Source organism: Chiloscyllium punctatum, chromosome 2, assembly GCF_047496795.1.
Source record: "Chiloscyllium punctatum isolate Juve2018m chromosome 2, sChiPun1.3, whole genome shotgun sequence".
NCBI classification, from domain to species: domain Eukaryota; kingdom Metazoa; phylum Chordata; class Chondrichthyes; order Orectolobiformes; family Hemiscylliidae; genus Chiloscyllium; species Chiloscyllium punctatum.
The window spans coordinates 6275525-6303366 of record NC_092740.1 but is presented as its reverse complement, the minus strand read 5'-3'; the positions used below and the strand labels follow the sequence as shown (position 1 = coordinate 6303366).

The 27842-nt window shown below is 44.4% G+C and overlaps 1 protein-coding gene across 7 annotated transcripts in view; it reads right to left on the bottom strand.

Moving 5' to 3' along the window:
• dab2 (DAB adaptor protein 2) overlaps nucleotides 1-27011 on the bottom strand; it is a 42888-nt gene extending 15877 nt beyond the window's left edge. For 3 of the 7 annotated variants that reach the window (XM_072593004.1, XM_072593049.1, XM_072593058.1), the window contains exons 1-2: nucleotides 20837-20988; nucleotides 4956-5126 (exon numbers count right to left, since the gene is read on the bottom strand). In XM_072593004.1, coding sequence (XP_072449105.1) covers nucleotides 4956-5052 — 97 coding nt within the window. In that variant the 5' untranslated portion in view covers nucleotides 5053-5126; nucleotides 20837-20988. Of the gene's footprint in view, nucleotides 1-4955; nucleotides 5127-9470; nucleotides 9534-20356; nucleotides 20415-20836; nucleotides 20989-22588; nucleotides 22762-26979 lie in introns of those variants that run through there. The other 4 variants (XM_072593014.1, XM_072593022.1, XM_072593039.1 and 1 more) reach the window with 4 other exon arrangements.
• Nucleotides 27012-27842: the final 831 nt, after the last annotated feature.

Here is a 27842-nt window from a genome sequence, read left to right as displayed (position 1 = left end):
GTTTTAGCCATCTTCCTGCTAGGATATGGAAGTCTTTCCAGTTTAGATGGAACTGGTCTTGTACAGATCCCACCTGCCCTGAAGGCAACCTACTGATCCATACCCAAAGCCCTCCCTCTTCATGCTTTTATTGAAGTGAAAAGCAGATGTATCTTCCAACTGAGCTCCACTGATGTGGGGCACTGGAAGTGGTTTTAAGCTTACCATTAAGTAAAACTGTTAAAACAATTACTGTCCCAAGGAGTGATCCAACTGAGCTGGAAAACTTTAGTAGCTGAGCCCCCTTTTTAAAGGGCCCACTAGGAGCAGCACTGGGGCTAGTGCATGGATTCATGCCTAATCAGGATCAGAATATAGGGTTATTATGTTGTCATCTGCATACTTACTAGATGCAGTTGGAGTGAAAGTTATCCAAGATAACAGGATTTGAGCTGATCAGCTGAGACAGTAGACAGTATCATGGATATTTGTATTTGAACCAAACAAGGCAGGACTTAGACAATGGTAGGCCTGCAGGAAGTGGAGTGGGCAGATCCATTAGTTACTTTCAGTGAAGTCACAGGTAGACAGTGGTTAAGGTGGTTAAAAATGTGTTGCTGGATAAGCACAGCAGGTCAGGCAGCAAAGGAGAAGGAGAATTGACATTTCAAGGGCTTATGCCAGAAATGCAGATTCTCCTTTGATGCTACTTGACCTGCTGTGCTTTTCCAGCAACACATTAAGCTCTGATCCCCAGCATCTGCAGTCCTCACTATCTCCTAGTGGAGAAGGTGTTTGCTTCCCTTCATTGGTCAGTGACTAGACTATGGAGCAGGAGGTTGTGGCTGTACAGGACACTGGCATGGCCACTTGGTCACCCTTCTACAGGTAAGGGGGTTATGATAGATGCAGAAGAGATTTAGGATGTCACTGGGACTAGTGTTTGAGCTGTAGGGAGGCTTAGCTTAGAGTTATTCTCCCACTGCTCCTAGAGTGGAAGTGGCGGTGTAACCGGAGGGTCATGGATAAGATGACTAGCTAAGATCTGCCAATGCCCAGGGTGGGAGATTCTACAAACTGGAAGGCATAGGTTTAGGCAAAGTGAGGAAAGATTAAAGGGAATTAGAGGGGAACATTATACAGGATTGCATATGGAATGCATCGGAAGAGTTGCATACAGGAAAACAATTTGCTGAAAGAGCTTAGGCCTAACAGCATCCAAGATGAGTGTAAGCATCTCAGTTAGCTTTTTTCCCCTTCTGGGGAGGGTCACTAGACCTGACACCAATGGATTTCTCTCCAGATGCTGCCAGGCCTGCTGAGCTTTAACTGGTTTCATCCATAGCATCTGCAGCTCTTTTGGTTTTTACAAAATAAAGTTAGGGACATGGGCCAAATGCTGGCAAGTGGGACAGAAGTGGCAAGAGGTGGTGTGGATGAGTTGAAACCAAAAGGTGTTTGTGGGAATTACAACCCTTCCGATCCTGCTTGGGACAACTCTGGAACCTCATCCTTTGAGAAGGAGTACCAATATGGACCACAGTCTCTGGCTGCTCATTACCCCCTTTCAGAATATCCTGTTCCTGCTCAGCAGCCTCCCTGGTGCCAAGGTCAAGGATGTAACACCATTTTGAGCTTTCAGCCACAGAAATACCTGCCTATTTTAGGGGCCCCACCATGACTGATTCACCTACACGTCAACTCCTTATACAGGAGTGAGGAAGTGCAAATAATCTTCTAGCTGCTGCCACCTATCCACCCCAGCCAGTCTCTCTCCCTCCCCCCCCAGTATCTAAGTGTAGATGGAGGACTACTGCACTTGTCCTGTGGTTACCCACAGAGATACTAGCTTTCTAAAACAGTAGAGTGACATTTCCTGCCTCATGGATACTGGATAAGGGCTTCATCCACAGCTCTGAGTGTCAAGGATGGAGCTGCAGCTAGACAGACAGACAGTGTATACTAGTCAATGAGGGCCAGAAGGGCCTTGATTTTCCATATTGTGGCATGCTCCCACAGGAATGAATTCTCCTATTCCAGTCAAATCCTAGTTTCATGCCTGCCCTATTCTTTAGGATTAAGTGGGTACTTTAAGGCAGATTTGTCAAAATCTGCTTGATGATCAGCAAAGCCTGGGTCATTAAGCTATGACATCCCAAGCACCATTCAGCCCCAGGTTCCTTTATTCACATCCCCCTGAAAGTGGAGCCCTTGAGACAAGGATTGGTCTGCACTGGAGCAGTCCCAGATACGGTTATTCACTGCAGCTCTCCATGTGGCCACAGGGTGGACACAAACAGGCCACGCAGCATATGGTTTAGTTTCAAGTGGAAGTTGGACTTGGCATTTAACCATTTGGGGAATAATAAGTGTGAAAATTGATAAGTGAGCTAAACTGAAATAATGTTTCAAACCCACCCATTCCTCCCTAGCCATCCTAGGGGGAAGATGGACAACAGTTTTGAAAAACCCGATTACAAGTTCTAACTGACCCAGTTGGTACACTCCAGCTACAGGATAGTCAATGTGAATCTCCAGTGAAATTAAGAACCCTTGCAGGTAGGTAATTCTTCAAAAGCAGCATTTCTTAAATTAGACATTCCTTTTAGTGTCCTCTGGTTATCAATCCAGTCACCTGATTTAATCCAGATGTCAAATTTCAATATTTGCATAACAATTCTACCCATATTAGTGTAACCAACCTGCTTAGAGGTCAATGGTTAAGTAATAAAAACTTTCAACAGCTAGAGGCAGCCATGCCCTTAGGAAGGTAACCCCAGAACTGATCCAGCAACACTGATGGCAATACATTCCCAAGTCAGGGTGGTGAGGGGGATACATAGGAGACAACCACATCTTGGGAGGGTGTGGATTTGGAAGGTACGAGGAGCTTTGGCATTCTGCAGTGCTTCTTGTAGCTATAGCTAGCTATGTACATGGTGTCGGAAGAGTAGGACTGAATTGGTGGTCATGCTGCAATAAAATGGGCTGCTTTGTCCTCATGGTATTTTATTGGAGTGGTAAATTATTCAATCACTAGTGTTTTAGTGAGTGGGCAGACTTTGAAAGAGTCAGGTGGAGAGTTACTTGCTCTAGGATTTGTGATCTTTGACCTGCCCTGGTGTAGAGTTCAGGTCAGTGGCAGCCCCAGAGTATGATAGCTAGTGGTTCATTGGCAAGGTCATTGAATGACCAGGAGTGGCATTCTGTTGGAGGGTCTTTGCCCAATTAAAAGCTGTTCAGTAATGTAACATTCCTAGAGTATTTGGGGCTTGAACCCAGATCTCCTGGAGTCAGTATGGACAGTTGCTAAATGTCCCTTGTAATATTTGCACTGGAACTGGAGTCTATACTTTGCTATTTGGACAGATTGATCAGTATTAGCTCTTGCAAATTGTGCCAAACAAATTATAGCAGATCAGTTTGGATCCAGAAAGGTGTTAGTGAAGCAGCTGATGGTTTGGGTCAAGATCTATAAATACTGCAGAGGGGAATAGCAAGTCTTAGGATCAGCTCAGCTAATCTTAAGACCATTGAATCCCCCCCTTTCATTCTCAATTTATAGCAGATGTCTTGTCTGTTTGACAGACTGTGCAGGTGCTTTGAGGGGATAATATTTTAACTTTAAGAGTTCAAGTCAGGAGTTTAGTTGCTTACCTATGGCTAGAATTGACAATTTCTAGTGTTGTCTCAATTGGAGGTTTAGAGGACAGTGAAGATGACAACAGGATCATGATCAGATGGGCCAATGGGCTGAGAAGTGGCAGGTGGAGTTTAATTCTGATTAATGTGAGGTGCTGCATTTTGGGGAATCAAATCTTAATAGGACTTGTACACTTAATGGTAAGGTCCTAGGGAGTGTTGCAGGACAAAGACCTTGGCGTGCAGGCTCATAGCGCCATAAAAGTAGGGTTGCAGATAGATAGGATAGTGAAGGTGGCATTTGGTATGCTTTCCTTTATTGGTCAGAGTATTGAGTACAGGAGTTGGGAGGTATTGTGGCTGTACAGGACATTGGTTAGGCCACTGTTGGAATATTGCGTGCAATTCTGGCCTCCTTCCTATTAGGAGGATGTTGTGAAACTTGAAAGGGTTCAGAAAAGATTTACAAGGATGTTGCCAGGGTGGGAGGATCTGAGCTATAGGGAGAGGCTGAACAGGCTGGGGCTGTTTTCCCTGGAGCGGCAGAGGCTGAGGGATGACCTTATAGAGATTTATAAAATTGAGGGGCATGGGTAGGATGAATAGACAAAGTCTTTTCCTGGGTTGGGAGAGTCCAGAACTAGAGGGCATAGGTTTAGGCTGAGAGGGGAAAGATATAAAAGAGACCTAAGGGGCAACTTTTTCCACAGAGGGTGGTATGTGGATGGAATGAGCTGCTCGAGGAAGTGGTGGGGGCTGGCACAATTGCCACAATTAAGAGGCATTTGGATGGGTATATGAATAGGAAGGGTTGGGAGGGATATGGGCAGGGTGCTGGCAGGTGGGACTAGATTGGGATATCTAGTTGGCATAGATGAGTTGGACTGAAGGGTCTGTTTCCATGCAGTACATCTGACTCTTAAAAAAACTGACCCATATTATCCTGGGTCCAGTGGGTAATTTGGGAGATTAGACAATTGAAAGGTCAGAAGGCAGGCTTGTTTCCTTGGAAGAAAAAGGTGACCGATGGAAGCTTGAAGTGAAGAGGTACAAGTTAGTGCCAGATATGTAATCACATTAGCAACAGCACAGAGACTGGGGACAAGTTTAAAACTCCAGGATGGTGCTTTATTGTACTACTTGCTACAAGTGTAACTTGTATTTCTTACCCAAAGTGTTCTAATTTAGACTAAAAAGTTAGAGGGCTGAGCAACAACTCAATCACCATGAAGCATTTCAGATCATCCAAACCACTGGATGATTCAACCATTTTGGTTGGAGGTTTTGCCAGGTTTAGTTGTGTAAATGGTTTAAGCTCATGGAGTCCAGTTTACCTTTCTTTTTATCCTTCTTTGATCCCTTTGTAGGTGAAGTCTCCAATTGGCTGGGACTGTTGATCTCAGCTGTTTCAGACATGGCTGCCATCTGCATTCAAATCCAAGTTCCTGTGCCTTTGATAAAGGTGTCCTGAAGTGGTTGAGTCAATCAAGACATGCCAGTTCAGCCTGTAGAGAGAGCAGAGAGTTGATAGAAAATTGGGCTAATTGGATGGCTAGAGCCCAACTATTTTAGACACCATTAAAGACTATATGACAGGTTAGGTCTGCCACTGCTTTGTGGAACATGCCATCTGTAAATATTTGCAATTTTGACTTGGGATTTCAAGTTAGGATAGGGATTACATCTGGAGGGACTGAGGGAGGAACTTTTCGTTATAGGCACTCATTAAGTGGAAAAATGCTGTACTGTTTTAACAGTAAACACATCTTAATGCTCAGTTACAAACTTAATTGAGCAATGCCAATTTCAGAATACAATGGCTTCAAAATCCTGAAGGCTTAACTTTAATCTAAATGAACACCATCACTCCAACTGTCCACCCAAATTTAGATTCCTTACAGTGCAAAAAAAAAGGTCCTTTGACCCAATAAATCCACACTGACACCGAAGACTAACCCACCCACACCCCTATCCTATATTTATCCTGACTAATGCACCTAATATGGGCAATTGAGCCCAGCCAATTCACCTAACTTGCATATCTTTGGATTGTAGGAGAAAACCAGAGCACTGAGGAAACCCAGACAGGCAAACCAGGAATCAAACCAGGGTGTTGAGGCAGCAATGCTCGTCACTGTGCCACCCATTCAGGTGCAAGGGTTCTAAAGTCTCCAGGCCAGAGAAGTTTAAAGAACCCTAGAGAACAATCAGGATAATTTAACAGGAGCAAGATTTTTTTAAAAAATCAAGTTAACTGGCTTCCTGATTGAAGCTTAGGCCTGTATACATTTATACCAGTGTCTCACCTTGTTCCATTAGTTAATGGAAGTCAGATTTCATCGGGGGGGGGGGGGGGGGGAAGGAGATGTGTCCAGGTGTGCCATCAGCTGGTATTATGCAGCAGGATGGAAATAGGACAGGTGGTGTCAAAGTGAAGGTGACACGTTGGACCCTGTCCAACAGGAGATTTCCCCAATCACCCCAGTTTTTTTTGCTAGAGGTAAGCAAAGTGCTGTACAGTCATCAAGCTGACAGTGGTCAGACTGTGGGGGAAGGGGGTCAAGGTAAAAGCTAATGTTGATTTGTGGAGTTAGGTCACATGCATCCCATTAACTTAGTCCAATCTTTATTGCTATTATGCAATTAAAGGATGGGACTGGAGTCATACAGGCCAAAGCTGCAAGTGTTTCCTCACTAAGTCGGAGGGGTGAGCCTGACGTTCCAGATAGAAACCCATTGTGCAAGGAAATTTAAAGGAATAGTGGTGGTGTCACTACCTCTGGGGGAGGGGGGTGTTTAGATTCCACCTCCCCTAGACATCTCATTAGAAAGCTGAGAAAAGGAAACAAGGACTGGCTCAGTCCAGAACCAGGCCTTGGCTATTATGCACCAGGTGGAAAATTGCAATAAAAACAAAGTTTTTAGATTAGCATTGTACCTGGCTTTGTTAGCCTAGATTGCTAATTAGGTGCATGAGTGAACTGGCAGAGGGCCTTCTGTTCCATGTCAGAATGCCTAGCAATAGCAGTATTGAGGGCAGTCTGTTTAGATGTGTTTACAGACAATCTGACAGGGGTCAGAGATCAGAGTCCAACTTGTGCTGAAGCCGAAGCCTTGTTACTGCTTGGCCTCAGTCACTGGAAAAAAGCTATTAAGCAGCAGGAACTTTGTAGTATCTGAAAAATCAGCAGTTATAAAACCCACTTCCAGTACATAAGCTGATCAAGACACCAGGATCGTCAGTGATAAAGATCAGAACTTGAGAAAACAAGTGGTTCTAACAGCTTTCAATATGTTCCACTCATTACATGTCTGATCTGTACTACAATTTACACTGGTCAGTGCCAAGTCTTAAAGTTGCAGCTTACTGGTTTGCAAGACCGAGGGCCAGGCAGGACCAAACTATGATGGACCCAGTGATCATCTGAGAGAAGGGGGGGGGGGGGGGGGGGGGGGGGGGGGGAAGAGGAGGAGGAGGAGGAGGAGATGTAGTCCTGCCCCAGTTAGGGCATGGGCTGCCTCATGTTCAGCACCCAAAAGGTGAAAACTTTCAATCCTAATTGCTAAGTCAAGGAACAAAGTTGGTCACAAAGCCTCATTCCTTGAAGATCAGGTGAAGTTAGTAAATTGGGTGCCTCAAGTCTTTCCATTGAGGTCTGACTATTTAGATTCAAGTCAAATTTGTGCTGTGCCCCAGTTGTCATTGAATCCAATCCCATCCTTGAGGGACAGATCTGATCAGTGGATAAGTGTTAGTTGAAACCCATCCAGGTGTTTCATGTTTTGTTCTTAGTACCTAGGTATGGGATTTGAAAGGACTGGAGGGTGGGGAGAAAGTGCCACAGATCATGACATTGTCAGTCTTTTGCCATAGTCCAGTGATCCAGGACATACTTACTAGTGCTCTTGTCAAAGGAATTGTCATCCTAAGATAATGTCAGTCAACAGCTGACTAGCTAGAATCAGCTAAAATGATTCAGTTCTACAGCATGATGCTCTGAACAGCCTCCAAGATCCATACTGGTCAAAAGCCAATTAATTCTAACACCATTTTGTAACACTTCATTTTCTACTTTAGCTTCACAAAATGCAGATCTAAGTACATAGAAAATAAAAGTTCCTGCCTCAGTTTGATTCTCACCTTCCAAATGTCCCTGTTCTTCACTGTATGAACCAGTCAATTCTCAGGAGGGAATATTTTCCTGTCAATAACTTTAAGTGGTTCATGATAATCACCTCTATGGTAAGGTGCTAGTTTGCTGAATCTTCAGTCCATGCAACATTGGTTGCGATCTCCTCCACTCTCCAATACTGCCACATCCTACTGGGAGTGGATTCTAGCATTGTCAGGCAACAGCCAAGCATGACTAGGGACCTGGTTTGAATACCCCACTGCAATTGGAAGTTAATGCTAGATATGTAGCATCTAATGTAGATGGACCATGGTCAGTTGGGAACCAATGGGTTCAGTTACAACACTCCAACTAAACTGAAATGGATTAGAAAGCCAGTTTTAGGATGTCTGTCTGGTTTCAATCGGTCCTGGATGGAGTTAGGTGTCAGTGGATTGTTCCCTTGATCTTTGAGTGTTCTTTCCTAGGATCTGGGGACAAGTGGAGACCTGTCTAGTCAGACTGTTGCTCAGCCTGGTGAGGTCTGACTCTGGAGTGTATGGCTGTAGACACTTCCTGGTTATGTCCTAGCTCTGCCTTCCCGATTTGTGTCACTGTCTCCAGGCATAGAGACAGGGTCAGGAAGGAGCTGCACTGGTGTTCAGCACTAAGACTGAAGGAAGAGACAGTAATTGCTAAGTGTTATTTTGACCATGGTAGACACAGAGGAAGGAGCCAGAGTAACACTAGCCAGAGAGTCAGAAAACTTGCCTGGAGTTTGTGGGGTCTTGTGCCAAGGAGAAACAGGAAGTCATAAACATTGGGAGGAAGAAAGTGTCTGGATGCTTCAATGACTTGAAGAATGCAAGAAGTTGTAGATTCTGCTGGTTTTGATTTGCAGTAATTGCTGGAAAAGATCAGGTCTGGCAGCATCTGTGGACCTGAAGCATTAACTCCCAGTGCCAGACTGGAACTTTTCCAGCAGCTTCTGCTTGGAAAGGTTGAAAATAGGGACATCTTTAAAAAAGTCAGAAGTGAGGAATCCCACAGCAAGGAATTGCCCAAAATCAATACATGGCAGGAGTCAATGAAACTCCTCCTTGTCTAGATGCAGTTCTAACTGCACCCAGGACAAAGCAGCCTGCTTGCTGACAACATCTACCGTGGCTCAGCAATGTACAAACACAAGATGAACTGCAGAAAATTCAAAGATCCCTCCACAGCACCTTCCAAACCCATGACCACTTCCATCTAGGGTATAGCAGGTCAAGGAGAATGCCCTCACCTGCAAGTTCCCCTCACCACCCTGACTTGCAATAACTACCATTCCTCACTATTGCTGGGTCAAATCCCTGAATACCCCAAGGGCATTGTGGGTCTACTTACAGCCCTGGACTACAGTGGTTCAAGATGGCAGCTCATCCCACCTTCAAGGTGGACTAGGGACAGAGTGTGGCCCACCCAGTGACTGCTACTTTGGAGCCTTGGATGAAACTTAAATGCAGGGCAGGTATCGGATCAATGCTGCCCAGAGTTAGGAGCAGCTCCCAGGTTTACAACTTTCATTCACCCAAGGGCAATAGAAGCTGCTGACAAGAGTCAAATCAGATTTGGAAACCCAAAGCTAACCAGGACTTGTGACCTTGCAGTAGGAACTGCTGTGGGAATAGAAGAGAAATTAGCACAAGGTGGTCAAGTAGCCTGCAGACAGAGGGAAATAAAGTCTAATTCACTTACTTTAAGACTCAAAAAAGTAGTTGCTCCTGGTAAAGCTCCTGTTTCTTCTGCAGAGGATAGAAACTGAGGCAGAGTAAGTGGATGAGGCTGTGTTCAAAGGTTAAACCATGAAGTTTAAACCAATAGCTTCTAAAGTGAAAAAACATTAACTTTGTTGTTGAGTAGTTCTGATTAATAGATGCTGAGAGAGGGAAAGTGCAGAAACAGCACCTGGAGATAAGGGCAATAGGACTGACAACCCAAAGCTTTTGGTTGGGGGGGGGGGGGGGGGGGGTGGTGTGAAGAATGGAAGGATACAGAAGCAGAAAATTAGTCAGTGATTCTACTGATCCCCACAAACCACAGTAACAATGTTTTGAAGTTTCTTCAAAGAAACATGTTAAAGGAAGTGTTTCACTTAGATACACAACATGGAAACAGGCCCTTTGGTCCAACTTATCCATGCTAACCAGGATATCCCAACTTCATCTAGTCAAACTTGCCAGCACTTGGCCCATATGTTTAAGTCCTTCCTATTCATGTACCTATTGAGAGGTCTTTTAAATGCTGCAATTGTACCAGTTCCACCCTTTCCTCTGGTCACTTATTCATACCTACACCACCTTCTGCATGAAAAAGTTGCCCCTTGGGTCTCATTGTTCTCCTCACCCTAAACCTAGGCCCTCTAATTCTACACTTCCATCCCAAGGGGGAAGGCCTTGTCTATTTATCTCATCCATGCCCCCCTGCCCCACCCCCAAGTGATTTTATAAACTTCTATAAAGGTCACCCCTTCCCGAGAGCACTGGGGCAAAACAGCCCCAGCCTGTTCAGCCTCTCCCTAGAGAGGAAATCCAGCAACCCTGGCAACATCCTTGTAAGTCTTTGCCGAACCCTTTCAAGTTTCAGAGCATCCTTCTGATAGAAGGGAGACTAAATTGCAGTATTCCAAAAAAGTTAAATCCAGTGTACCATTATCCACCTTTACAATGGCTCAGATGTTACTTTAATATAAGCACATGGGACAATGTTAGTGGTCATTAAACACTTTGGTGACAATTTAGTAGTAATGGGAATACACCAATAGGTGAAGAGAATTGGCAGATGGAATGAGGACAGAAAAGTAACAAATTGTAGTTCTTGAACTGAAGTATAAAAGGATGGATGTTTTGATTAGAGTTAACCAGGTCTAGTCAGTGAGGCATGGGATTTGGCCATTGCTGACTGTGATGGAGAGTGAATAGCTAGAGGGTTAACAAAGTCAACCCCAAAAGGGCTTTGGCCCAAAATGTCAGTGTTTCTGTTCCTTGGATGCTGCCTGACCTGCACCACTCAACTCTGGTTTCCAGCATCTGCAGTCCTAACTTTTGCCCATTACTATGGGGCTAGAGTCACATGCAAGCTAAACCAGGTGGGGACTGCAGATTTCCTTCAATGAGCCAGATGCAACTACAGTCTTAGTCTAGTGACAAATTCAATTCTGGCATTAATCTCTGCAGATGTTCAATTCTTATCCAGGACCCTACAAAAAAAAAAAAGTGTCTGGGGTTATAGTCCAGGAACAGCACCACTGCCTCCCCAGGTCTGGTTATTGCTGAGATAGTGAAGTTTGAGCATCAAGGTCAGATTTGTCATTGTCCACTTGGCCTCCTGAATTAGTCATTTAGAGGAGGTTTGCTTGACTAATTCAAGTCAAGACTCAATGGGTAATGCCTTGTGCTAGATGAGCATCTTGCTCAAGTCCAGGTGTGCTTAAGTCCCCTAGGAAGTTGTAAAACAAATCTCCCATTTAAGATTTTGTCCACTTACTCAGTTGGAACAAAGGATGATCTAATTGGGGAAGTGTGGGTACAGGAGTGGGGAAGCAAGACCAACCCTTAGCCATCATCTCAAATGACTGATAGAGGGGCATGGATCAGCTCTTAAAGATTTACAGCCAGGAGTTGACATAACTCTAGTGAACCTCAATTACATTTCAATAGAGTGGATTGAGTAACCAGGGTAAAGAATACAAGGATATTGAATCGACTTGTCACAGAAAGACAAGTGCTCATGTTTGCCAAAAAGTATAGCAAGATGAGAAATGAAGGGCTCATGCCTGAAGCATCGATTCTCCTGCTCAGATGCTGCCTGATCTGCTGTACTTGTCCAACACCACACTGACTGCAGGAGGAGAATGCCAGACTCAGACTCAATTTACAGTCATCTTGTGTCACCAGGATCAGCACACCCAGGAACATGAATGGAAACTGTAGACATACCTTTCAAGAGGAGATGAGAAAGTGGGCTGGTGGTTTTATACCAAGGGTGACTGCTTGCAGGCTTGGCAAAGTCATCCTGTGAGCAAGATCTTAATATGCCAGACTGAGCTGGGTCAAAGGAGGGAGTTACTCTACAAACCAGCTGTAGAGCAAGAAAACAGACCCTTTGATCTAACTAATCCTTAGTGATGAGATATCCAAACTTAATCTAGTCCTATCTGCTAGCACTTGGCACATATCCCTCAAGTGTAGCAGCTAGGAATAGACCATTTAAATGGTACTAGTGCATACTGAGGGGTGGACTTTGTACACAGACACTCAGACTTTAAACGACAAGAGCTGATGAAGGACAGTCGTGATTTGCAATCACTTCCTAGCACTATTAACCAAGTAACAATGCTGCTGGTTATACATTAACTAGGAGGGGAATGGAGCTGAATCATTGATTCAGGCTGGACTACCTGGGTATAGGGAGCCCAAGGAATGCAGCTAATCTGACCAGCACTGACTTACCCCAGGGGATAAAAATCACAACACCAGGTTATGGTCTAACAGGTTTAATTGGAAGCACACTAGCTTTTGGAGCAACACTCCATCAAGTGAAGGAGTGTCACTGAAAGTGTATGCTTCCAATTAAGCCTGTTGGACTATAACCTGGTGTTGTGATTTTTAATCTGTACACCCCAGTCCAACACCAACATCTCCAAATCACCACCCCAGACAGATGACTGGATCAGAAGAGCTCCATTATCAGATTCATTGACAAAGACCACCACTGCTGACAGTGCAGGTAGACTGACCACATTAAACAGAGCTAGTCTTCTTGCATAGTCATGTTTTGTGAGCTGACATTGGCTGTGAGCCATGGGGGTGAAAATACTAAATTGACCTTTTCCCAACAAGTCTGGCAATTCAGATAGGTAGTTTAGCATGGTCAATCCATGAAAGTCTGCAGTCATCTGACTTTACCTGACCCCAGGTCCCTGGTGCTGAGGCATCAGTGCTAACCAGATCTATTCTGCCAAGAGATTATATAGTGTCAAGAACTTGAAGACAAGGGGATGGCAGTCCTGCTAATCAGATTGTTAGACAACATGGAGTTTTAGCAGCTCCAGCCACATCCCACAGACAACCCTGCTCTACAATAGAAATTTACTGCAGTGTTCCACTGAGGGGGTTGCAAGCTCAAACAGTTAAAGTCTCAAAACAGTATTTGAGAATTCAATCAGGGAGGGAGTCGTCTTTAAGCATCATGGACTCTTGATACTGCCAGACCTTGGAATTGTTTTAGCACCTGGCTGAAATTGTGTTCAATCAATTTATTAACTGGAACAGAATCAAGAATTTTGCCTGGATAAAGATGGCAACTAGGCAAACAGAGGCATGAAAGCTACAATAGAAGATTAGAATCTTGGGTGGGACATAAAGTCAGATCAGATTTCAATAGGTGCTGGTTAAGAGGGTTGAACAGCCTTGTCCTGAGTGCAGATCTTATGGTGCTGACTGCATACAACCTTCACCCAGAGATAGCAAACACTTCACTGACTGATGTTAGCACATTTAATAGTCAGAGCTGATTGAGCCAGTATGAGGTGTGTGAATGTTCATTGTGCTCCTTTTGATATGATGGCAACATATGACAGCAAGACAAAAGGAGCCCTGAAAAGTTGGAATCCAGGAACAGCTGACTAGAATCCTAGCTGGGAGATAGATTGGAGGTCAGTCATGGTGAGGGCATTGGCAGAGAAGATGGGAAAGAATTCCTGCATTGTATTTTGCAGATGGTATTGATACCAGTTGCAGGGAAAAAGATGGATTTTAAAAGTGTGTTGCTGGAAAAGCTCAGCAGGTCAGGCAGCAAAGGAGTAGGAGAATCAATGTTTTGGGTGTAAGCCCTTCAGGATGTTACAGATGGCTTTGTCCTAATTTCTTGAAGTGGTACTCTAGTTGATAAACAGTATTCTATTACACTCCTGACCTGTGCCAGGTAGGTGGGCAGACTCTGGGGAGCCAGATAGAGAGCTACTTGCTGTATTCCCAACTGCTCTTGTAGCAGTGGTGAGTCTAGTTTTAATCAGTGGTAACTGAATGTCAGTCGTGGCAGTAATGCCACAAATGTCTACATCTGTAGATAATCTAGCCAGCATGCATTGGTATTTGTGGGGCATGGGTTATTGTCCCAGTTTTAAAGTGGCAAAGACCTGGGCACTTGGACTGAAGGATCTGTTCATGCTGTACATCTAATAAACTGGCCACTTTTATTGGGACAGGTGCTGCTTCACTGGAGGAGTTGCAGAATGACTTTTGGTGGACATCCCTATTTCAGACCTCCAGATTGAAGCATGGGGATGATTGGGATAGGAACATTAGGAAATGTCAGCTTGTGCACCCTGGTCCCATGCTCCAAACAGGGACAGGAGCCTGGGTTCAGCCCCACTTGCTGGAGGTGGGTAATGTCAACCTGTTCAGGTTAACTAGGAAGTGTCAATTTTGTGACACTCCTGTAGTGGAGTCTTAGGGCTGTAGTACTAAATCACTAGATTATCAAACCTTTTGAGTCATGAAAGTTTTAGGGAAAGAAGTTAGACAACTCACTGGTGGCCAATTCAGTATTACTGACTAGAGGAGAAGCCAAGTCAGCCTAGGACAGGGTACAATCCCATCCATTTCTGATTTATAGCCATGGTAATGGGCTCCCTTGGCTACACAGATCTGGCTCCAGACGTGCAAGGGCAGGTTTATGGGGAAGGGAATATGACACCATCTATTTTAACCTAGTGATTAGAAAAGGTGAACTTCTATTAAAACTGGAAATTTCTGGTGTGAATCCACCAAGGCAATGTCTCCCAGGTTTGAGATTCTGCATTACTAGTCCCTTGATATTAATCAGAAAGTCCCATTTAATAGCTTTGAGAAACCGCACTCCAGAAAACTCCAAAAAAGCATAGGCTGCCAGGGGCAGCATGCAGTAAGTGATGTTGGCTATAGCCCTTTTTAAAAAAAGCCAGTATATTAGGGAGTCAAAACACTGAATACAAAGATAACAGCTCAAGGTCAGTGCATTTTTAAAATAGACAAGTGAGTAAAGAACAGACTTAAATCAAGTTGATAACACTGGAGCTAGGACAGGTTTTCAGGTCAAGGACCAGTAAGTTGAAGCTTGTTGTAGTAACAAGCACAGGTTAGTTAGTTTATTCTATGTTTGTCACTAAAAGTAGCATGTCAAATTCACTGGTCAGTCTGACCCCACTGATTTATGAATGGCTAGTTCAGCCACAAGCTGGTTGACTCCATCTGTCAACCTATCAAATTCCAGATCCTGGAATCCCTATCAGAGGGTAGGACACTGGAAGGATTGACATCTGGAACCAGAGGCCTTTCGTGCCAATGGTTTGTATTACTCCTAGCATTCACCCCAGCAGGGATCACTTTAGGGGAAAAACTAGCTAAGATTAATAGTGCTGGTGATACAGGGGCATGGTTTTTCATGCCAGGATCAGTTAAGATACAGATTGAACAAGGGAGGGCTGCAGATGCTGAGATCAGTCTAGATTAGAGTGGTGCTGGAAAAGCACAGCAGGTCAGGCAGCATCTGATTGTTTTAGGCACAACCCCCTTCATTCCAAATGAATCAGATGCTGCCTGACCTGCTGTGCTTTTCCAGCACCATTGATCTAAAGACTGACCCTATCCTTGTGTAGGAGGGAGTTCACACTTCAACATGGGAATATCAACGATCATGGTCAGGACAGAGATGGAATTAAAACTTTTACTGCATTGTGGAGGGAAAAGCTGAAGGCCTGTCTGGTGGCAGGTCATTCAGCTCTACTGAAGAGAGTGAATTTTGCCCATCTGAGGGAGGAGATCATTGACTCAAATTTAGCCTCCCTTGTTAGTTTGTCCCTTCAGTTAAATTAGGCTATTCACTTTTATCACATCCTGTGAGAGGAGTTCCAAATGGCTACATTTCTACAATTCCTTTCCCTGGACAGTGTTAAAGGATTGCCTATTCAATTCTGTCCTGACTGGAGTCACAGGCTATCACTGCTTTGGTGGCCTCAAGATTTTTTCCTTTGATAGCTTTCTAAACTGTCCCTGGTTCAACAATTCAAACTTAATCCTTCCATATCAATCCTGTTTCACTAATGATGTCTAGTCATTGACATTAACAGGACCTAGCATTTCACAATGAACTATCAGAATGACCCAGTGAGGGGGGAAAAAAAACCAAGATCAAGGCTTAAAGATGGGCACAAGGGTCATTCAGCTTAAAGTCTTAGTGCCAACTTAGTTCAAACCAATTCATGGGAATTGGGGCACCACTGGTTGGTTCAGCACCTATTCCAATCCTAGCACCTTCAAAAGGCATAATGCAGGTAGTATTCCCACATGCCATTTCAGGAGCTGGGAACAGTCTGTCCAAGGATCTCTGGATTTCTTTAGTGCACCTTGGAGATGCAACTTTGTTACTGATCAGAAAGTTAATGCCAATCAATTGGGTTACTTTGTTCTGTATGTGCTTAGAGCAGGACCCATCCAGCCAGGTTGGCCATATTCCATCACACCCCTGGTATGTGCTTGTAGATATAGTGGACAGGTTTGGAGAGTCAGATGTACAGCACGGAAACAGACCCTTCAGTCCAACTTGTCCATGCTGAATCTAGTCCCACCTGCCAGCACCCAGCCCATATCCCTCCAAACCCTTCCTATTTATATAGCCACCCAAATGGCTCTTAAATGTTGTGATTTTACCAGCCTCTTTCCCCCCCTCCCCCACATCCTCTGGCAGCACATTCCATACATGTACCACCCTGTGAAAAGTTGCCCCTTTGACCTCATCTTCCCCCTCACCCTAAACCTATGCCCTCTAGTTCTGGACTCCCTGACCCTAGGGTATTTATCCTATCCATGCCCCTCAGTTTTGTAAACCTCTATAAAGGTCACCCTCAGCCTCTGATGCTCCAGGGGAAAAAAAAACAGCCCCAGCCTGTTCAGCCTCTCCCTGTAGATCAGATTCTCCAACCCTGGCAACATCCTTCTAAATCTTTTCTGAACCCTTGCAAGTGTCAGAACATCTTTCCCATAGGAAAGAGACCAGAATTGCACAATATTCCAACAATTTCCTGTACAGCTGCATCATTACCTCCCAACTCCTGCACTCAATACTGACCAATAAAGCATAAACACCTTCAGAGGTGAGTGCAAGTTATTTACTGCAATATTCTCAATGTCTGACCTTCTCTTGGGATCAGTGGAGTTTGAAAGTGACAACCCCTGGGATGTTGACAGGGGAATTCAATGATATGCCAAGGGATGTGGTTAGATGCTTATAGCCATTTTGTGGCCTTTTTGTCTACTTCAGCCCCAAGCCTTAATTCTGGGTCATGCTGCATTCAGACATTTATTGCTTCAGTGTCAAAATTGTCAAGTTGCACTGAGTGCACATCTGCAGATTTACAAGGATGTTGCCAGGGTTAGAGAACCTGGAGAGGCTTGGGCTGTTTTCTCTGTAGCTGAATCTTTGAGAACTCATGGACTGACCTTTGCACAGGTGGTGACTAAATTGGTAGTTATCTTCAAGATTTCCAACTGAGAAAGCAGATACTATCACCTCAACTAAAGTATCTGCAGTGAAACAGTCTGATAATATTGGGAGTAAGAGCTTAGAATCTGTTGCTCTCCAGAAATGGAGTATTACATCATCCTTCCTTTGTATCAGGTTCTGGTTGGCACCTGACCTCCTATGAGGAGAGATTTGCCCTAGTCTGGATATGGTTAGACTAAGCATCTGTAAAGACTAACTGCCAGTAATAGGGATTAAAGTTGGTGAAGGACCAGAAGTACATTGTAGAGACCAGCACCATAGTGTGGAGAAGAATGTAAACCAGGTGATTGTTAATGGGTGGCTGAGGAGGTCAATCTTGTGAAGTGGGGAAAAGCTACCACAATCATTTAGAACAAGGATATTTAACTCCTTTCTGAAACAGGGATGTGGTGAATGGATTTGTATCTTGACTTTCCAGGTTCAAGTGTTAGTTCAGTGAAAGTTCAGAAGGAAGGGAGGGGCAGGACAAGGATTTGTGGTTAAATGAAGTCATTGGAACAATTACTGCTGACATCTTAAAAATAGGTTAAGATAAAACTATTTTAGTCCATGACTAACTTGCAGATGAAGTCAAAATGAGGGAGACTGCTATAAATAAGCATACTGGAGCACAGTGGAACAGCTAGAGATTGGGGGTGTTGAAGTCCAGCTCAGCACTGCTGACTTAACCAAGCTGAGAATTTGATTTACAAAAGTGCAAGTCTGAGTTGAAGCCCAGTAGAAGTGCCCATGGGAGTTATGTGAATCCAAGCAGATCCAACAATTTAACATGAAGCTGTAGGAGCTTCAGGTAATACTGAGCTCTGAAGTAACTCCAGTAACTTCCCTGGGGACTACCCCTTGTGCCATTAAAGGAATCTTTGGCAACACCTGATCATGTTTAGCCTGACACTAACCCATGTGAATTCTTAGAAATCTCTAAGAATGGGAGGCCTTCTAAAGTGAGATGCTATAGTTAAAAGGTCTAGATGTTCCTGAAGGGGTGAAGGGCAAGGTTGACTGGAGTAGGAACCTTGGATGGTAGAGAGACTTTGACCACAAAAGGAGGCATGGTTCAGTACAGGTAGCTGGGATCAAGGAATCCCTGAGGTATAGGGGAAAGAGTTCACTGAAAGGAAACCAAGATGGTGAAAGGGACATTAGAGCCTTGGTTGAGAAGAGAGAGAGTTCAAAGTGGTTCTTTAAGTATATTTAAGAGGAAAACTTGAGAAAAAACCCTCTGGACCAAAATGGACATGTGTAGAAACCAGAGATATGAAGCTCAATAAATTCTCAAGTGAAAGATGACTGGGAAGTTAATTGTAATTTTGTGGGAACAGTCCACAGGTATTTTAATATATCCAATACATGAAGGTGGATAAATCTCTTGATCCTGATCAGATAACACTGCAAGAGGCAAAAATTAACTAGGCCCCATAATTTAAGCATCATTAGCCACAGATGAGGTCCCAGACAACTGGGGGGGGGGGGCAGGGTAGTGAATGCTGTGCCATCAAGGGCTGCAAAGAAAAGCCTGGGAACTATAGACCAGTAAGTGCAACATGTGGGTAAGTTACTCTAGATGCATTTGGAAAGTTAGGGTTTGATTATGAATAGTTGGCATGGCTTGGAGTGGGAGCTTATGCCTCAGTTTTGATAACATGACCAGGAATGTTCACAAGGGCAGGAACTGAGACCTGGGGTTTCAGGTAGAACACTACCTGGGACCCTACCATTAATTGTGCAAGTCCTATTTTTAAATAAATGCAATGCCTCATTAATCCAAACTCCATCTGTCACTCAGTCCATTGACCAGTGTTTTTAATTCATAGCTAACCTTCACTGCCCACGACACCAATCGAGGTCATCTACAAACTAATAGCGATTTGACAATACAAGACAAGTGACAGGTGGACCCAGCACTGATCCCTGTGGAACATTACTGGTCATAAGCTTTCAGTCTGGCAAACAACCCTCCACCACCCTGCTCTGTCTCCTACAGAAACATTTGTAGGAAACTGGCAAGCTCACCCTGAATCCCACAAGATTCAACTTTGTTGGGTTGAACCCATTGTAGGGTTTGCGTGAACTGAAGAAACTCAGGTCTGAGCTTCCAAGGAGAAAAAGCAAAGTTAAGAGTCCAGTTAGTCTGGAGATTAGTTTAAAGTGCTGCCTTAGTTATGCCAGCATTTGAAGTTAGAAGGTTAAGTTATACCTAACATTTGAGCCCCAGAACAGGGTTAGGTGTTATGCTGCCCCCCCCCCCCCAATTAGAGTAGATTGGGGTGGATGGTTTTTATAGAATCTTATACAGCAGAGACTCAGTCCAACTCACCCATGCCAGTTATCCTAACCTAATCCCATTTGTCATCATGTGGCCTATATCCCTCAACTCTTCCTATGTTCATTAAATGAATTTTGAATGTAGGTGTACCAGCCTCTACTTCTGGCAGCTCATTCCATGTACCACCTGAGTGAGGTCTCATCTTTGCCCTCACCCTAGATTTCTGCCCTGTTCTTTAGACTTGTTTCCCACCCCAGGGAAAAAAAGACCTGGGTATTTGTCCTATCCATGCCCATCATGATTTTATAATCTTAAGGTCACCCCCTCAGCCTCCAATGAGGTGGCAATATGCTTCAGGCTATCCCTTAGCTCAAACCCTCCAATTCTAGCACACACTTAAATCTTCTGAACCCTTCCAAACTTAACTTGAAGTTTAACAGGTGTTTAAGTTGCAGCCTAGACCAGAAGTTAATACCTACACCAGGGGAAGTGGACTAGCTAAGTCACTTATGATTTAAAACAAAAGACAAACAGAAGAGTCTGAAAGGGAAAATGGAACGTTCATTCATCCATAGAGGTGAGAACACACTGGGCAGTGGAAAACATTAAGAGTTTTACTCAAAACATCTAATCTTCCTTGGATGCGGTCTGACCTGCTGTGCTTTTCCAGCACCACACAACTGATCTGCACCCCTCACGTTCCACACATCCCCACCCCCCGATTGAGAGTAGGCTTGAAAACTCCGAGAGGATTTCGGAACAGAAGCCAGAGTCTTACCGTTCAAACTGGCCTCCTGCCCCGAGGGCGGCTGCATTGACTGAGGTGCCTGGACCCAGCAGTGCAGAGGGGAATAACAGCCCTGCTCAGAATAGAGAGACAACCCTTACAAAGAGGGGAGGGGGGGGGGGGGGGGAAACTGTCCTTCACATCCTTCCCCTGCCCAGAGTGGGGGGGGGGGGGGGGAAGAAAAGGAAGAACAGGTCACACCATAAGACCACCCCACTGAGCACAAATCCTAAAGCAGAAAACAGTTACTACAGGCAGTCACTGACACGCACTTAGCGACAGCAAACTTTCTAGAGAAAGCACTAGCCCAACCCCCCCCGCCGACACGGTGTTTGGGGGGGGGGGGGGGGGGAAGGCAGTATATGAGACGGATCTCGGAGAGAGACAGTAGATAACAGGGGGGGGGGCAAACTCCTCCGGCTAATGTAATAAGCGACTGTCTCGGGAAGAGGGTCAGAGAACAGATCTTACCAGCCAGCCCCGAGTCACTGGGAATGACTCCCATCTCCCAGGAGTTGGGAAGCAGACAGCTCCGCGAGGTTTGCTGGAAGAGCTGCAGGAGGGAGGGGGTGAGAGACTGAGCCCCCCCCCCCCCCAAACCCCTGGGAGGACTCCCAGCAGCTCAGGAGGATGTACTAAAGTCCGAACAGGAACATCCCTCCCGTATTAACCCTGCCTCCAGCATTAACCCCTGCACTGCCACTGCAGACAGCTCAGCCCGGGTACCCCTGAGTGAGGGAACCCCGTGGGTAACAGTGGTCCCCAACTCTTGGGGATTTCAGAATTAAACAGCAGTGGAAGCTGCTATGTGCTTAGCTCTTATCCCATGCAGCTTGGTTTAAAAATCACAAGGAAGGCAAGGAACGACCCAGTTCAGCTGGAGTGAGGGAAATCAGGCTGGGAGCTGGTCTACCCCGGGGGAAGGGGGGAGAAAGGAGGACATGGTTACAACTCTAGTCGAGTCTGGAAACGGTCCAGCTAGCATACTGCCCAGCCCCCTGAAGGAACTGTTACAGCAGAGGCCATTCAGCCCATAATGCCAGCACCTGTTCCATCCAGTGCCACTCCTGCCTTCCCAATATCCTGCACATTTCCATCCAATGGAAGAGTTCAGCCTACCTCCCCATTTCCAGACGGTACATTCCAATCCTTCATTGAAGTGTAGGAGCAAGTGATCAGAGCAAACGTGAACTGGAGTAGATCCGAAACAGCATCTCCCTATGTAGGGAGGGGCCCCTCCAACTCAAAAATTCCTCAGCCTTCTCCAAAGTATCCCAACTTCAACTGGGATTTCTTGCCAGTTGATTCTGCACTTGCCAGTGCCCACACCCAACTGGAATCTAAACAGCAGATGATACTGATACAGCTCAGGTGACCTTGGAGCAAGGGAGTCACATTACAGTCAAACTGGGGACAATTGGATGATCAGCCACAATCATGGGGGGTGGGGAAGCAGCAGGTGAAGGGCTAATGGTTTACTCTTGCTCCTATTACTGTTCCTATAGGAAGGGTCAAGTTGCAGACTGAAGGGGAGTACTGTAGATGCTGGAGAGTCAGTTCAGTGTGGTGCTGGACAAAAGCACAGCAGGACACATTAATGAATAAGAGTCAACATTTCCAGGGGTAACTTCAGTCCCAAGGGGCATTCCTAAAAAAAACTCAGCTGAAGTGGCAGAATCCCTCCCTGGAGAAGTTTCCAAATTTGAATGTGACCTGTCACTCACTGGCTATATCCAGGGCATTGGTAATGTCATTAGACTAGTATCCTAGAATGCCAGGCTCAATCCTATTCTGGAAAGAGGTTGATTTCACTGAAATGAAAAAACTGCAATGATAATGTGTCATTAACATGTCAGTGACTGGCATATCTAAACTCTAATAGAAAAATCTGCCATCCTTCTGGTCTGGAAGAGATACAACTCCAGACCCATTGTAATGGACCAGCCTCAGCTGTCTGAGATTAGGAAAGAGATAATTTTGCCCTGGGCACTAGTATCCACTTTGTGGATAGAGGGAATGGGATATGGGCTCTTGCTGTATCAAGACTGGTCATCCCTCAGATCCTGTGGGGCTCTTGTTTTAGAGATGGGCTGGGGTGGGGTGGAAGAGACACTACACAAGCCATGCACTGGAGACTTGCCCTTAAGTGAAGATTAGCTTGGAGAAGCTAAGCCTGTAGCTCCCGCTTCAGTTTGAACTGGAGCAGGATGAACAAAGACTTACCTTCTAATCTGCCCTGATAGCAGGAACTCCTAGATTCTCCCAGAAGAATTTTAGCATAGATGGCAGTTTTAAACAGCCCAGACTCTAGTTACAGAAACTGAGTCTTTACAAAGGAGGGTTTGTATCCTGTTCCTGCAGAATAGGTACAGGAAACTGGAGTGCAGCCATGAGCACACAGTACAAGCCTTGTAGCACATGCCATGGTGTGTGCTGGGCTTGACACTGGTAGGTATCAGCTCCAGCTTTCATCTGGAAGCTAATTAAGTGGAGCCGAACATGGTCTGGTTTCATAACTATTCATAGTTTTGACAGAACAGGGGAATGCAGTAGTGGGGCCCTTCCCCCAGCATTCCTTGCTTTGAATAATTCAAAGGAAGGAATTACTATAAAGTAATGTTAACCCTGTCAGTAACATGTTGGCAAGTGTTAGTCAAGCTCAGTTTAAGGAGCTTGAGCAGGCTATTTAGGACAAGTTCATTCACCCAGGGAGAAGTGAACTTGGAATTCTGCAAGGAAGGTGGTAGGATGAAACATCGGCCGTTTTAGTTAGATTAACTTAGGGCCAAGGGCTCAAGAGCATGGGAACAAGTGAGGACCAGGGACTGACATGATATTTGAAGGTGGGCAAGTTTAGGGCTGAATGGGATAGTGCCTGTTCAATTATGAACAGGAAAGGAATATTGGTATTCATCTGGGGCAGATCATGGTGTCACCATCACTTCCAGGTGGGCAACTGAGATGGACAATTTGTGCCAAGACCTGATCAGCTCCTCCAGGAGATGGAGCTGTTTTACCTGGAGGGGGGGGGGGGGGGGGAAGTTAATGTCTTTCTGACAACAGATGACCATCTGGTTTGAACTGAGAACCTGGCAAAGACACAGGAAAGTCACATCACATATCCAAAAGGTGTGAGACAACAAGACTAGAATTCAAATTGCAGATTACCCAATGGGAGACCACATTATTACTTTAATTTGCAGTGTTCTGATTAAATAGCAGCATGCCAAGCAATTGTATAAGAAATAACAGCCACATTTGCTGTGGTACAGCATGACCAGGAAACACTTAGACCCTTCAGTTTGAAAGATGCAACAGCCTATTGTATAGAACACCCTGGAATAGAGAGATGAATGGCATGCCCCCAACCAATACACCAGTGTTGTCCCCTCAGAAGGGACATGGAAACCATTGTGCTAGCAGAGTCACAATTAGGAGCATCAGACACTTACAGCACAGAAACCCTTCAGTCCAATGCATCATGCTGACATAATATCCAAACCTAATCTAGTCCCATTTGCCAGTACCCAGCCTATATCCCTCCAGATGCCTTAAGTGTTGCAATTGCTTCATCTGGTTTAAAATTGAAACTTTAAAAGGCATCTGGAAGGGTATATGAATAGGAAGGGTTGGGAGGGATACAGGCCAGGGGCTGGCAGGAGAGACTAGATCTGGTCAGCATGGGCACATTGAACTAGAGGGTCTGTTTCCATGCTGTACATCTGAAATTAGATCTTTGAGATGCAGCAATAGTGGGCTGAATGGCCTGTGATTTATGACATCAATTGCAAAAACAAAGACTGCTCCTCAGAAGTAGTCCAATCCATGCAGGTGAGGGTTAGTGCCCAGGACCATGGGGGGGGGGTTGGGTGACAATTGTTAAGCTGACACAGTTGGATGTTCTAACATTATCTAGTTGTATAATGATAGAAACCATTTCCTATCACCACACAAACTCTGAAGGAGTCCCCAGTAAAGATTTACATGTAAAAATATTGTGGGTCAATACCCCTTGAGAATTGAGGGGGTAAGACATGATTTGGCAAAAAGCAGTTGAGACGGCTCTGGCTCCACTGCCTTTAACAGTGCTTACAGTTCCATGTTAGGAATGCACATTTTCCATGCCTGAAAATATTCAGGATTATGAGTGTGCTGACTTATAACCCCAATGTTAGGCTGCACTCCTGAAGGAGTGTAATTAACAGCAAAAATAGCTGTTGGCCCTAAGCAAATGGGCTCTTTACAAAAGAGCTTATTCAGGAGGTTTAAAAATCAGAGGGGCAATAAACAAGTCTAATGACAGACTATCCAGAGTGATTATTCAAATCTCAAGACTGTTGTGAAATGGATACCAAAACTCAGACTTCAAGTTCAAAGTATGATCATAAAAGCTGCCAAATTGTAATAAGTTAGCAATTCATGAGTGAACATCCCGGGGGGGGGGTGCAGGGGGTGGAGTCTAAATCCAGTTTCACTAGAAGTGGACAGTCCTTTGACAATGCCCCTTAGAGACTGATGAATTGCTATCGCCTCAGGAAAAAAGTTTAAGGAAAGCTGGAGCTACAAATCTATTTTTCTATAGCCATTGGCTACAGGTTACTTTATTCAGTGATCTATACTAGCCTGCACCATGGAGGGGGATCTTGTCAAGATTGACCAGTATCCAGGCAACAGCTGGAATCAGAAAGGAGGGGGGAAAATCTAGAATTTTGCCAAGTTGAGATCCTGTGCAAAAACTAGAGATGCTAGCCAGCTAAAGTTGATTGTATTCAAACTTCATAAGACTTGAATTAGTATGTTCGGTGTTAAGTACACTTTTAACCAACCTAAAGATGGGTGAGGAGTTAAATTTAACTTCAATAAACAAATTAGACCTATTGCAGGTCTTAGGAGGGTGGCCTAGTGTCTATTTAGACAGAATGGTCCCTGCAAAGACAAGTCAGGAACACAAGCTGCATGTGATAGGGCTCTGGGAATGAGATTAATAACTTAGTTCATAAACATGTCATTGTCTATGCTAGAATTCACTGCCTCACCTCTAACTGAGAGGAGAAGGTCAGTGAGGTTATGCTTTCTTGGCCAGATCTAAATTTTGAAGATATAGACTCATGAACAAAGTGATTCTCAACTTGATTGTCACCAAGAGGCCAACTTTTGGCTCAATTTGCAATGATTAAAAAATTTCATTGAAATAAACAGAATATTAGACAATTCTGGCTAATGACAGAACACTGGACTAAGAAATATTACAGACAAAGTTCAAACTAAAACCACTTCAGTCTGTCAGCCTGAAGGAGTGATTAACTGTCCAGATTAATCTTAGCCTCTTAATGTGGCATTTGACCAAGATTCAAAGTGAACAAAAACTACTTGCAAATCTTAGCCGAGTGTCAAGTGACCAGTTGACTTTGCTGAATTCTAGACAAAACACTTCAGTATTTTTAAACAGAAGATTATAAAATTGGATTGCTAGCCTTTCCAAAGAAAGCTTCATAAAGTTCACATTCCTGAGTGATAAGATAAGGAACATTGACAGTCCTTCCAATGGAAGCCAGTTCAGACTAAGTTTGTTAGAATTAGAGTACTAAGAATTTATAAATCTGACCATCAGGGATGAAAGGAACATCCTCAGGGAAGGTTATGGAGAGAGTCCCATTTCATTTGGAAAATATTTCCTTGTCCAGGTAGTGTTTAATTCACTCTCCTGCAGAGTATAGGGACAGGAGCAGAATCTGACATTCCAGCCCATAAGTCTGCTCTACTATTAAGAGATGGCAGATGTTATTCCACTCCATTGAGTTACCTGCTTCCCAGAAGGCTTGACCCCCATCAATCAAGAGCCTGCTTTAGGACAATGATTTGTGTTCCTCCTTGGAAAGTCATCCTAGATTCACTATCTTCTGGCAAATAACTAGCTATAACTGCTTTCTCCACAAAAAAGCAGAAAAGGGTCTCTCCATGCAGGCACTATCTAGGCCTCAATGCTGAGTATTGACCCAGATCCCCAGCCTTCTAAACTCTCAACCACATCTGTTGATACATTCACTACCCATCCCTTGGGATGGAAAGCTACAGGAGTTCAGTGGTTTTAAACTCTTACGGAGTGGTCACTAGCAGAATCCTACCATATCTAGGCAAGATTAGGAATAAGAGTTAGGCTCTTTAAAGTGCAAAGAAAAAGCCATACTTGAAGGACTATATCAAGTAGTTGAAAGTGCTCTTGAAGGAAAATTATCCTGGGAGAATTTTAAACAGGTCAATTACAAGTCAGTCTACTGCCATAGACCACCATATAATAAAGATACTATTTGCTACTTTAATCTTGTGTAAGGCAAGTCATTTAGTACTTTAGAAGCAACAGGATGAGTCACTGAAGAGGTATGGAGTAAACTACAGTTGAAGGAGTATCAGAGTGATACAGTCAGAAAAACTACTCACCATAGTAACTCACAAGTCAGTGACTAAATTTCATTCCTACAGTTAATGGGTTAACTATAGCATAAAGGTGGGGGTATGGGGAAACATCCTTTCTTAATATACAAGACAAAAACACATTTCTGAATCAGTAATCCAACAAGGTAGCACAGCCTTCAGCTCAGAGAAACACAACTTACCAGACCCTCGTCCAACTGACCATACCTCACAACTCCCACAGCTGCCTCTAAATCCTGTCTTGGTCCAATTGAGTCAGGTGACCAATCAACTCCATTTCCTATGAGAGGTCACATGACTGCAGTGTCAGCAAGTACCATTTCCTTTCCTTCATTGATTTGTATCCTGCAGCCAGGCCCAGAGTGTTATCTCCCTGTCAGCACTAGGCTTCCACAATTCTTTTCTACCTTATCACCAACGCAACATGTCTGTCCTTTCTATTTTGCTTGTGTATGATTTCCCTTCCGATTGAGGTCTTTTTAAGTCACGATGTTACCTCAAGAAATCTCTGTCAGTGCCAAGAGTGCATTGTGCAAAGTCACATGGTATCCAGTGACCACGTTGCCCACAGTTTGTGAATATTTCAGTTTGTCTATGGCAGCTAAGGGGGCATTTAATTAGGGGAAATTAGCCAGGGTTCCTGCTCCTGATCACAAATGATCCTCTTGTTCAAGTCTATAGTAATGTTTTAAAAGGATCCACAGTCCACAGCATCAACGGACAAATCGAGAACAAATATTAGAAAATAGAAATAGGCCAATCCATTCTCTGATCCTGCTCTGTCATTTGATATGATCATGACTAATTGTCCAATTAACTGGAGAAGACAGAGTAATAAACTATTCGCACTGGTTGGGGATTCCAGAAATAGAGGAATAGTCTGACAATGAGGGCCAGATGTTAGGAATCACTTCCATGCACAGAGTGAGAGGGGTTTGGAACTCTCTTCCAAAAGAACAGTGAATGCTGGATCGGTTGTTAATTTTAAACCCGAGAGAGAGAGAGAGAGAGAGAAGCTTTTGTTAAGCAAAGGTATCAAGCGATA